Source organism: Engraulis encrasicolus, chromosome 21, assembly GCF_034702125.1.
Source record: "Engraulis encrasicolus isolate BLACKSEA-1 chromosome 21, IST_EnEncr_1.0, whole genome shotgun sequence".
Taxonomy (NCBI): Eukaryota; Metazoa; Chordata; class Actinopteri; order Clupeiformes; family Engraulidae; genus Engraulis; species Engraulis encrasicolus.
The window spans coordinates 20,021,105-20,033,604 of record NC_085877.1 but is presented as its reverse complement, the minus strand read 5'-3'; the positions used below and the strand labels follow the sequence as shown (position 1 = coordinate 20,033,604).

The window sequence follows — 12,500 nt, the reverse complement described above, 5'->3', positions numbered from 1 at the left end:
CGGTGATACATGAAGACACATTGATAAACTCATTCAGCCACATGCACATAGTTGCATGTCTTATGACACTTGCTCTACATACGGCCTTGCTCTCACAGTCATAGAATCATGCACACTGACACATATACACGTACACGCACACACACACACACACGCACACACGCAAACACACAAGCACACACATGTTCACAGACAGCTTTTTCCACACACAATGTCCTGCACAGTATATTGCACACGCTCAAGTGCATGAAGTCTCACCCACTGAACTCAGAAGCGAGTACTTACACACACATATGCACCCACAGTCACGCACAGTCACGCACAGTGACAAGCTCCCCCCCACACACACTCCATGAGTCTGTCACCCACACAGGGAGAAGACACACACACACACACACACACACACACACACACACACACACACACACACACACACACACACACACACACACACACACACACACACACACACACACACACACACACACACACACACACACGCATCCACCCAAGCTTGCACATATATTTACTCACTGTATGAGTGAGTGAGCAAGCAAGCGAGTGAGCTAGTGAGGAGGCTTTTTTTTGCTCAAGCAGCGTTTGTGTGTTGGAGGGGCTGACTGGCACGGGTTGGATTTCACACAGACACTCTCTCACACACACACACACACACACACACACACACACACACACACACACACACACACACACACACACACACACACACACACACACACACACACACACACACACACACACACACACACACACACACACACTCAGAGCCCTCTCCACACACACACACACACACACACACACACACACACACACACACACACACACACACACACACACACACACACACACACACACACACACACACACACACACACACTCGGGCGGGCTGGATTACCTTTCCATCAAGGGAAGAATCAAGTGTGAAAAGCAATCTGAGCGCAGTGCAGGCCCGCCGCTCAGCACCATAGGCCTGCCATACGAGCGGATGCAATTATGACAGCGACAGATACATTTCTCTGACCTTATTCACACACACAGACACACACACACATGTACGCACGCGCGCACGCACACGCACACAGGGCCGCTGACAGCTTTGGCTGGGTTCGGGACAAATACATCCGAAAGGGCCCCAAACCCAATACATACAATATAATGACGATCCAATTATGGGCCCCCTCTCGCCCTGGGCCCGGGAAAGCTGACCCCTTTGTCCCTCCTGCCAGCTTCCCTGTGCGAGCGCACACACACACACACACCTTATTCCCTTCTGTCATGGATCGCCTCCGACGTTTTATACTTGCTTTGCTTTTTTCCTTTTTCTTTTTTCTCTGTCATTGTTCCGTTCTTCATTTCTTTCTTTTGATTTTTCAGTTTTTTCTGTTGTTGTAGCATTCAGTCAAGACCTCGACTTGGGAGATGACTAGGTGAAATGCTTTGACAGATAGATCAACTTTCACCCCTCATAGCTTGCCTATTCAGAGACACACACCTTTGCTCGCGTGTGCGCACGCACACGCACACACACACACTCTTGCGCGCAGAAATACGCACACACTCGCGCACAGGAACACGCACATGCTCACACACACACACACACACACACACACACACACACACACACACACACACACACACACACACACACACACACACACACACACACACACACACACACACACAGACACACACACACACACGCTCTCTGCTGACTCCCATTGTTTGTGTTTCTGTGTGTGTGTGTGTGTGTGTGTGTGTGTGTGTGTGTGTGTGTGTGTGTGTGTGTGTGTGTGTGTGTGTGTGTGTGTGTGTGTGTGTGTGTGTGTGTGTGTGTGGTCAGGTACTCTGCCAAGGGATGGGTCCTGGACCAGACAAGCATCTTTGCCCTGGTTGATGCTTTTGTTCAGCGCTGCAAGGACCTTTTAGAGGTGAGTGGACACACAGTCACACGGAATGCCTAATCTTTCACAAACATACACACGCACACACACGCACGCACGCACGCACGCGCGCACGCACGCGCACACACACATACATACACACACACACACACACACACACACACACACACACACACACACACACACACACACACACACACACACACACATATACACATACACATACACATACACAAACACAAACACACAGACACACAATGACTAATCTTTCACTCTCTCTCTCACACACACACACACACACACACACACACACACACACACACACACACACACACACACACACACACACACACACACACACACACACACACACACACGCACACACTCATACATGCACACTTTCACACACACAAACAGCCATTAATGCTGCATCGAACACTCCAGCCAAACTTATCAATAAACCAAACAAAAATGGCCCTTTGGACATGGATTGTACAGTGTGTCAGTTACAAGGTCATTCTCTCTCCATCCCCAGTTCCCTGGTCCATTTATCTCTTACACTCCCTGTACTCTACACACATAACACTCTTCCTACCCCTCTCTCTCACTCACACATACACTTACACACACGCACGCACACGCACACACACACACACACACACACACACACACACACACACACACACACACACACACACACACACACACACACACACACACACACACACACACACACACACACATAGCTTGTCCAGTCTCTGTGATACACTACAATGGTTTGTCTGCAGTCCCTCTAGCCCTCTTTTTCACTCAGTTTCTATCCATCTTCCCCCCCTCTCTCTCTCTCTCTCTCTCTCTCTCTCTCTCTCTCTCGCTCTCTCTCTCTCTCTCTCTCTCTCTCTCTCTCTCGCTCTCGCTCTCGCTCTCTCTCTATCTCTCTATCTGTCCTCCGCTCTGTCTTGTTTCAGCCCCTCATCCTCCACTGACCTCTACTGTTTCCCAGGGTTCTCCCCCTCTTATTATTCACCCCCCTTCTCTCTCTCTCTCTCTCTCTCTCTCTCTCTCTCTCTCTCTCTCTCTCTCTGGTATATCCTCTTCTCTCCTTTGCATTAGCCTGGTTTCTACCAGACCTCTGTGTGTGTGAGTAGCTCTGGAGCCCCCTGGTGGCGCTCCAAACACACACGTCGGTCTGGGAGCATGTAGCAGGATTCCATTTCTCCAGTCAAAACATAATCTGAGTATTTATTGCTTTAATATCAATGGTAGCTCACATTGCATAGTCACAGGACGTATTGTAGAATACATTGACGATTTAGAGATCAACAGAAAACGTTTTTGAAGGAATTAATTGATATTGAAGCAATAAATGCTCCGATTATTTTTCGACTGGAGAAATGGATTCCTACAGTACTACATACATGCTCCCAAACCTAGTAGTGGAGCTCACGAAGCTGCACGGAATTACAGGTCAGGCAAGAGCCATGCAACCTTTTCATGACCTTCCTACACATTCACACATTTGTGCTGATTCTTGGATTGAGTTTTTGGTCATTCTGCTTAATCTTTTCCAAATTGGGATTTAGCTGTATTTGCTTGGATCACCATCCAATCAAGGTACATTGCAATGGATTTTCAGAGGACTCAACCCTTTTATTGCACTTTCCTGCCACTCTTGAGGACCCCTTTCACTTTGGGTCTTTCAAATACCAACTTTAACTCAGCGGTTTGAGTTCTTGAATATTCCGTGAGAGGATTGGCACTTCAACAGCAAAATATTCTACAATTCTCTGCTGTCATCTATGGACAACTTTGTCCTATGGTGTTTTTATCTTCCCAAACACAACCCTGTATGTGCTAAAATGCCAACCCATTTAGTTGAATGGCCACAGATTAGTTGACTGGATAACACCAGACCTAATCACAAGTGAGTGTCTTTCAGATCGAAACGATTGTGTAGAACTAAAGGCAGGATGGAAGTTCCCAGGCTAACATATTTGGAGGACATGGGGGAAAATGGGCCTAGTCACAACGTCACAAAAAGTACTGCACCTACTGTATCTGTAGTTGCACTGGAACTTTCCTCCATAAAAAAGTAATTGTGCATAGGCTCTCCAGCTCGGCACAGTTAGAAGGAACATTCAGTTTGTAAAAAATCTAATTAGAAATCTAAAGGTGTTTTTTTTTTTGGAAATCGTGACCATTTCAATTTTTGACCATTTCAGTTTTTCTCCTTACCCTTCAAATCCTTCACAGTGCTCAGCTTCCTAGAATCCTTGTGTACGTGCTAAAAGGCTAACCTTCCGCTAACCCCACTCCCCTTTTCACATTGCATTGTATGGACACAGATATCCTTTAGCACATGAATCCTCCCTGCACTTTTGTGAAAGCTGCTAAAACGTTGACCCCTTTCTAACCCTGCACAACACACACACACACATACACACCCACTACACACGCACACATGCATGCACGCATACCACACACACACACACACACACACACACACACACACACACACACACACACACACACACACACACACACACACACACACACACACACACACACTCCATCCCACCCTCCTCTGCTTCGTGGCCCAGGTGTGTCACTTCTAGCAGCAGCCTCCACTCTGTAGACACACACACAAAAAAATCAGCTTGTTTTCAGGTGTTGCATCAAGTTTATTTTTAAGTCTGCAATACTTGTGCTGGTTCTACAGCCAGTTGCGCCCACTGGTGGAGCTCAGAGCGGGTCTTGCCATCATGCCGACACAGGGCTGGACTGGTTATCTGGCATACAGGGCATTTTCCCGGCGGGCCGACAGTCCTAAGGGGCCGGTTGTTGTTGATGCTGTTGCTTTCATGGGGATTGGCCCACAATTTAGAGGGGGGAGGCCCATTGGTCCATCATCAATATAGACAGTGGATTCAGCCCATGGAGGTAATATAAGAACTGGAGAGAGTGAATAAGTCCCGCCTCCAGTCATTTCAATGGGAAATGCTAGGCTAGTGAATTCAGCCAAAATTGAACAAATTTTTCAGCTTCAAAGATGGAGTCGTTTCCGCCGCCAGTTTACTCAGCCAATTACGTGCCACGTTAATGACTGACCTACGATTGACCAGAAAGATATATGGAAGACGGGCATTGGATGCATGTGCCCAACACTAAACTTGCACACCCACCAATCGCGTCCACCCTCTTTGAGCGAAGTGGCGGCGGAATTGCGACGAGGAAGTGCCTTGCTAATCGGCGAAGCTAATCAGTCAAATCCTGACCCCTGATTCAGCCAGTCAAGATACCGTATGAAAGTGGCTTGTGTGTGTGTTAGGCCGGCCTATGCCAAAAATGCCCGGGCCATTTTTCGGTCCCAGTCCAGCCCTCTGCCTACATGTGTGCCGTGAAGTTTCTCTTGGCCATATCCACCGTCTTTGGCTAATCCGCCTCTCACTGTTTCACATCTGTTTCAACTTTTCCTTCAGGCATGCAAATCCCAATTTTTATTTTTAGCGGGCTGCTATATCTGCTGCTGCTGTAGTCAAGCCCATCAAGGATACATCTACTGTTGCAGCCCGTCCTGCCATGCATATGGCATATAACAAGTCGTGTTTCTTTCCGCAATCCTGTCCTCCAGTGGTGATGCCACGTCCGCCTTATTTTGCTATTTTTATCTTTAACTTGCCAGCGCCATAAAGCCAAGGATTCAATAACTTTTTTTTCCTCATATGCACCGAGATGTGCTGCTACCCTCCTTGACCCCTAGGCCTAGAAAAAATAATGTTTTGGTTCCGGTTGCCGACCGACCCTATCATTTTTTGTGCGACCCAAATTTTTTTTGTTGAGTTTTTGGAATCTTCAAAAAAATATCGATGTTGTGTGGACATTTGTTCATATAGACAAGACACAACACGTTTCTTCATTCCCATAACTCGCCATCTCTCACTTTCTACCTGCCTGTAAGTTACTGAATTTGCATCGCATGACTATCCACATAGGAGCAACACACACGCGCGCGCCATAAGGGCCGCCGGCTTGATATTAGAAAACCCCAAATGTCACTGCAGAGTTGCGCACATACTCGGTCACGTTGTAGGCTAGTTATTATGCTACAACATGCTAATTGGTAGTCGCTGTAGCTCGTAAGTTTTTAACAACTTGCCTCATAGCGTTCTTGCAGACTAATAGCCTACGATGTAGGATAGTTTGGGAACCTGGCGAAAATGCCTGTCAAATAATAAGTCGGCCTTACCTCACCCGACACTGACACAGCCTGACCACCCGCCTCGAAATGTAACACACAGACAACATTATGAGTATCCACGATTTTTGAATGTATTGATATTGTCTCGTCGTGTTAGAAAAGGGCTTCCATTCAGTCGCGCTGCATGTTCGACGAGATGCATTTCGTTATAGCAATACTTAAGTAGCACTGTCAATACCTTGGAAAATAAGTTAATATGAGAGAAGGGAAATGCTTTGCCCAAGTTTTCCTTCATTCTTTCATTTACCACAAGGCTTGGTTAACCAAGAAGTCCGTTGCCCTGCGCCCGTTATTTTCTCGCTCTCTCTCTGCTTGTCCCTCCACCATTGCACAGGAGCAGGGCGCCTGTCACTGTCTCACTCTCCGCACCTCCTCCAAATAATGAAATTGAAATGAACGATGATGTCGCCACAAATACGACTGTTCGATGAAGACCTAGGACTACTACAGTTTCCTACAATAATGATTTAATGGCAATGACGATGTTGCCCCTCAATCAACCTTCATTAAAACATTCGCCTCAGGTGTCTACATCCTCGCGTAAAACAAAAAAGTGAGTAAATAGAGCAAGCCAGAACCTTCATCCCAATGAAAATATGGTCTACAACGGATGATGGAAAGGAATCAAAAAAGTAAACGGGATATATGCCTACAGGAGTTAAAATAGCAGTGTCAGGCAACTGACAGCTGGACAAGTTTTGCCAGAAACGGTAGGCTATTACGTATCATATCCTAATTTCGGTGACGGTTAGTATAATTGGCTCATTAATGCTTATTTGGCCTATATTTCATTGTAACTTTAGCTGTAGGCCTCACTCCACTATCGTCCTTGGCATTGTTCCAACAACGTTTATGACGAAATCTGGCGCATGTGGGGGGTTGGGGGTGTCGGACAAAAAAAAAAAATGGAAAAAAAAATTTGGGAAAAAAAAAAAAATCCGACCGACCCATGACCAAAGCTGACAACCAACCGGAACCAAACTTTTATTTTTCTTAGGCCCTATTCCTAACCCAAAGGGCTTTCAATACTAACCCAGCTCCTTCATGCTTGTTCCCAAGGGTGTGAAAAATGCAGACCCAAACCGAACTGCTCCCTTCCATCTTCTGTGCCCCTACTCTACTCCTTGTAGTGGCAAAAGTAGGGCATGGCATTGTCCATGTTGTAAATGTCTGCTTGCTTTATAGTTCTTTTATCGCTATTCCTGTCAAAAACCAACCCTTCCCTAATCCCTCCGTCTCAGGTCCTACTGTATGTCCAGGTGTGTTTTTCCAAACTTTCTCCTTCTCTTTGCGTGTGTGAGTGCCAGCAGCAGTTTGTGCGGTGTTAGGAGGCCGCTGCTGCTGCCCCTAACTCTGCTCCTCTTCTTGGCTTCTCCTAACCCCTCCTATGCCCAGGTGAACATACTGCATGCACCTCACCTCCATGTCGTCCCCTAAAGAAGGGAGCAGGATGCCACCACTACCCCTAACTTTGCTCCTCTTCTTCGCTTTTATCCCTAACCCTTCTCCTAGTCAGCTAACCGCCATACTCTCTCTATATTGTCTCCTAATCAACGATCCTATTGTAAAAATATTCTTATGTCCAAAACGGGGTCCCCGCTGAAGAAGTTTGGGAACTACTGTCTTAATCCGTCCTCTCCTATGCCCAGGTGTACATATTCACCTAACCTCCATCACCTCTCGTACGGAAGAGAACAGGATTCCACTGCCCCTAACTCTGCTCCTCTTCATGACGCCTACTAACGTCGTCCTCCATCGTTCCTCCTCGTCTCCCCCAGGTGTGTGAGTGCCAGCAGCAGTTTGCGCGGCGCGAGGAGGGCAACCAGATGCCGCTGCCGTGCTTCGCGGGCCGCCAGGGTGCCGAGGTGACCCGCAGCCTCCTGGAGATGGAGAACACCTTCGACAAGAGCCTCGACATCCTGCGAAACGTACGCAAGACCATCCTCGACGTCAAGAACACATCCTGGCACGACGACTACAACAGGTACCTACTGTGTGTGTGTGTGTGTGTGCGTGTGTGTGTGTGCATGAGTGTGTGTGTGTGTGCAGTGTTTAAATTGGCTTTTGGGAGGTGGGGGAGCCCTTCACTCGCGGTCAAAATAGCTTAAAAAAAAAAAACAACTTTAACATCGCACCATCAGGCAAATACATGTATTCTATGAAGTTATTGCCCATAATTAATATCATACATAAATCAATGTATTACTCATTTATGAGAAAAACAGCAAGGTACCCTCATTCCCTCTTCACTGTATTGGGTTGCTAAAATATAGGAACAGTTAGACCAGTATCACACCTGATGCATTTATGTAGCCTACTTTTTAATATTCTCTGTCAGTTGACAACAGTATGCTATTGGACTGTCAGTACAGGGGCAAAAACGTTTTAATTCCGACCACCATCACTCCACCATCAAGCTACAAAGGTGTAGACCTAAGACTATTAAGAACTCATATTATTTGATGTGAATAACAATTTGTTTTAAAAGATCATATGATTGATTTAAATTCTCCTATAATGCCATGGGTTTAGCATGCATTTATTAGCACGTTTTATGCCTAATAAGTAACAAAGTTAAAAGAATAAAAATGCATGCTTAGGCTATGCTGTTCTATTACCGTGCGTGAAAGTGTGCACTGTCACTTTAAATCAGGCGGAGTCTGCAGAGAATCTTCTCACTCGGACACGTCTTTTCTTTACAGATTGCCCCTTTGGCTGACTGATTATATGGGGCGTTCTTATTTCAGTAGTATAGTTAGTTCAGCTATCTCGCTCCGTGCATATGTTTTAATTACACTTCAGTCGCATTAAGTAAATGCTTTTTTGCAACGCAATAACTTTGGCAAAAGGCGGCAATAGATTGGAACTTGCTGCAGCAATTCTAGCGCGAGAGAGACGGTGCACTGCTCTACACGCAACGCTAGGATGGACACGCAGGAATCCTTGTCATTTGCTTACTGTCTAAAAACTTTTAATAGCCTACGTTCCTGGCATGTTTAAGCCCACATAAAAGTAACCTGCAACCAAATGGCTACACATTCTGATAGAACAATGGACGGAAATCCCAAACTTGATGTTGATTTTCTCACATTAACAAACTGCTGTTAAAGTAGGCAGACACCACGCCATTCTGCATGACTGTTTGGTTAACTTTGCCTGAAAGCTAGCCGATATCAAATGAAATGACAGCTTACCTCCGTTTTGTAAAAGGCATTGTATCTAGCCTACTAACTTTGCACATTGAACATCAAAGCATGGAGGACAGGCTTGAAGTAGTGACATCCTCGAGTAGTTCTAGCTGTGAGAAAGAGCGCTCCGGACCGCTCAACTGTTGCAAAGTTGCAACGTTGCTACAAACTGAAATTGTGGTTGTGGTGTCTCGCAGCGCATGTGCAGAATGCAGATGCATAATAACTGAAATAATGCGGGAGTCCCTTAATTTTATTTTTTGTTGCTATCATTGGAAAACTTTCATAAAAATATGATATTTCAAGAAGAGGTGAAAATATATGAACTGTGAATACACTGAGGGTGGGGCAGCAGGAGCGCAGCTCCGTTTGGCTGTCCCTCCGAGGTGAGGAGGCGGAGCTGCGCTCCGGAGGGCTCCGCCCCAATTTAAACCCTGTGTGTGTGTGTGTGTGTGTGTGTGTGTGTGTGTGTGTGTGTGTGTGTGTGTGTGTGTGTGTGTGTGTGTGTGTGTGTGTGTGTGTGTGCGCGTGCGCGTGCGCGTCTCCTACATGCTGAGACCGGAGTTGTGAGCGCCTTCAAACTGCTCTAAATTCATGCTGCACACCCGTTGTATTTGCCATCGTTAACGCAAACAGATTCAAAATGCTTCGAGAAATGATCCTGTGTGTTTTGGGGTGTATTTGTGTGAAGTGTGTGGTAGACTGAAAGTGTATGACTGTCAAGCAAGAAGGATTGCATGCTTCCTAGCACTATGATCACAATAGGAACGTGGTTATGGGTCTGTACGTTAGTCAGTGTGTGTGTGAGAGAAAAGATGACCCTTTTTACTGTGTGTGTGTGTGTGTGTGTGTGCGCGCGTGTGTGTGTGTGTGTGTGTTTGTATATACGCACACGCGCGTATGTGCATATTCTTTTTATTGTCGGTATCACAGAAATATTTTCTCAATGTCTGGCTTCAGTGAGGACGACTATGCTGACTATCACAACTTTAGTTATTGTTCCAGTTGTTAGTGTGAATAAATATATTGAGGGAAAGAAATAAAAAAAGAAATAATAAAAACAATATTCTCCCCAGATGGTATCTGAGCACCCACGTCCCTCCAGGCCCTCGTCTCGTCTGCCTGTCGTGTCTGTCTATCATTCTGCCAGTCACTTTGACGTTTCTCTCAGACTTTCTCTCTCAATTAGCCCTTTAATTAGGCCATCCTGAGGATCTATCACATCACTCACATACTTAATAAGTAGTTAGGAAATGTGTGCGGATGGCAAGTAGTTATTTAATGATTAGTTTTGCCTTGTGGCACCGTCAACTTGTATTGTGACACTAGTGACATGAGATACTGTATGTGATATGACTTTGGAGATGATGTACGTGTGTGCGCGCGCACGCGTGTGCGTTTGTGTGCATGCGTGCGTCTTTGACTACACTCTGTGTTTGAGCCTGTGTATCTGTATGTGTGCATTTGTATGTACGTTACGTACACTCTGTCCTCCTTGTGACAAACTGAATGCGTATGTTTTTTGGCTTTGATCCATGATTAGCTATTAGTGGGGATGGCTTGTTTTGGTGTCCACTTCTCTATCTATTCTAGTGTGAGAGAGCGAGCGACGCCAATGAAACGCCTCTTCTCTTCCATTCAGCGGCGGGCGGCTGCTGTTTGATCTGACAGCGCTTGACTGGAGTTCTCTTTTGTTCCGCCTGGAGTGCCATCAATACCAATGAGCAGGCCCGCCTTAATAGACGCCACTGGAGGAAAACTCTCTGGGCCAAGTGTTTATGGAAAAGCAGTTTTCAATTTGCAGTAGTATTGAACAAAGGGTTTTCAGATTGGGGGGGGGGGGGCAGCAAGGGGGTGCGCAGCAAGTTGGCAAGATACCTAGAAATACCATAGAAAATAAATAACTCAATAAAAGAAATACGTAACTAAAGTAAAGCAAAATAAGCCAGAAATAGGCTAATATTCCCATTAACAAAACTGCTTTATAACAACATATTGCATGTCAGACGGAGGAGGTGTGGGGCATCAACTCCATCGAGTTGTAAAAGGGGATCCGCAGAAAAACAAAAAGTTTGGGGGGTGGGGGGTGGGGGGTTGCTTGGCTGGAATCTACTGGTATATCTGGGTGGGGGGCAATGTTCCCTCTAAGCTGCGCGACTGCGCAATTGCGCACTGCTCCCACATTCTCTGCGCAGAGCAAATGCATGCAGCGCAGGTAAAACAAGGCGGCAAATTTGTGTGGAGACGCAGTTGAATGTTGGCCGAAATTTCCACTCCTTCTAGCTTTAGAACATCCAATCAAAATAAATATATTCTTAGGTATGAAATCTCTATCTTATAGCAGTTTAAGCGATCACACTGGACGCGTATTTCTGTTTACAATAAGCGTTGTGCCCCCAGCTGATCAGACCGAGCGCGGATCTGCTGCGCGTCGAATGCTGTCAGTAGAATCTTTGGCAGTGACCACACAACGTTGTAACTAACAACTGAGCTGTTATTCGCAGCCTAATATGGCGATGTGTTGTGTAGGCCTAAAGTACACAAAAAGCTGTGCTAAATTCATCTCTCTATAAAGGATAGAAGACGAGTTCTTGCTATCTGAATATGATATGAATGTTGATAATGGTGTCGAACATGGATATCTGCAGGTGACATGAATCGTCAAGTTGAACTTTTTCCAACTCAGTCTGACCAGATCAATATTCAGCGCAGAACACGCTCACTTTCATTAACAAACAATAGAGCAAATCTGGGTCTGTTAGTGTGTGGCTAAAAGTAAGGAATCACACGCACATGGTGAAGCCAGCCAGCGCATCCGAAACATTCTATCGCATGAGCTTATTCTCGCATGGATAGACTACCAGTTATAGTTCGTCACTATCTCCACTCTGTCCTCCATACTTTGATGTTCAATGTATTAAGTTATCTAGGCTACTATGTGCAAAACGGTAAGCTGTTTTTTAGCTTCAAGGGAAAAGTGAAGCCACTAACAGTCAAGCAGAGCGTGGTGTTTAGATATCCATTGTTCTGTCATATTTTGACGTCCTTTGATAGGCTTCCGAGTGCTAGGAAAGTAGCCTAGACTACTCTAAAGTCACAAAGTTAGCGATTTAAATGGATGCCTGGCAACCTAGC

General features: G+C 45.8%; 1 protein-coding gene across 1 annotated transcript in view; it reads left to right on the top strand.

Annotated features, from left to right (window-relative positions):
- The window catches only part of dnah2 (dynein, axonemal, heavy chain 2), a 453,668-nt gene that overhangs the window by 95,265 nt on the left and 345,903 nt on the right, over positions 1-12,500 (top strand). Inside the window, exons 10-11 of the mRNA XM_063186341.1 lie at positions 1,859-1,946; positions 7,956-8,161. Coding sequence (XP_063042411.1) covers positions 1,859-1,946; positions 7,956-8,161 — 294 coding nt within the window. The remainder of the gene's footprint in view (positions 1-1,858; positions 1,947-7,955; positions 8,162-12,500) is intronic.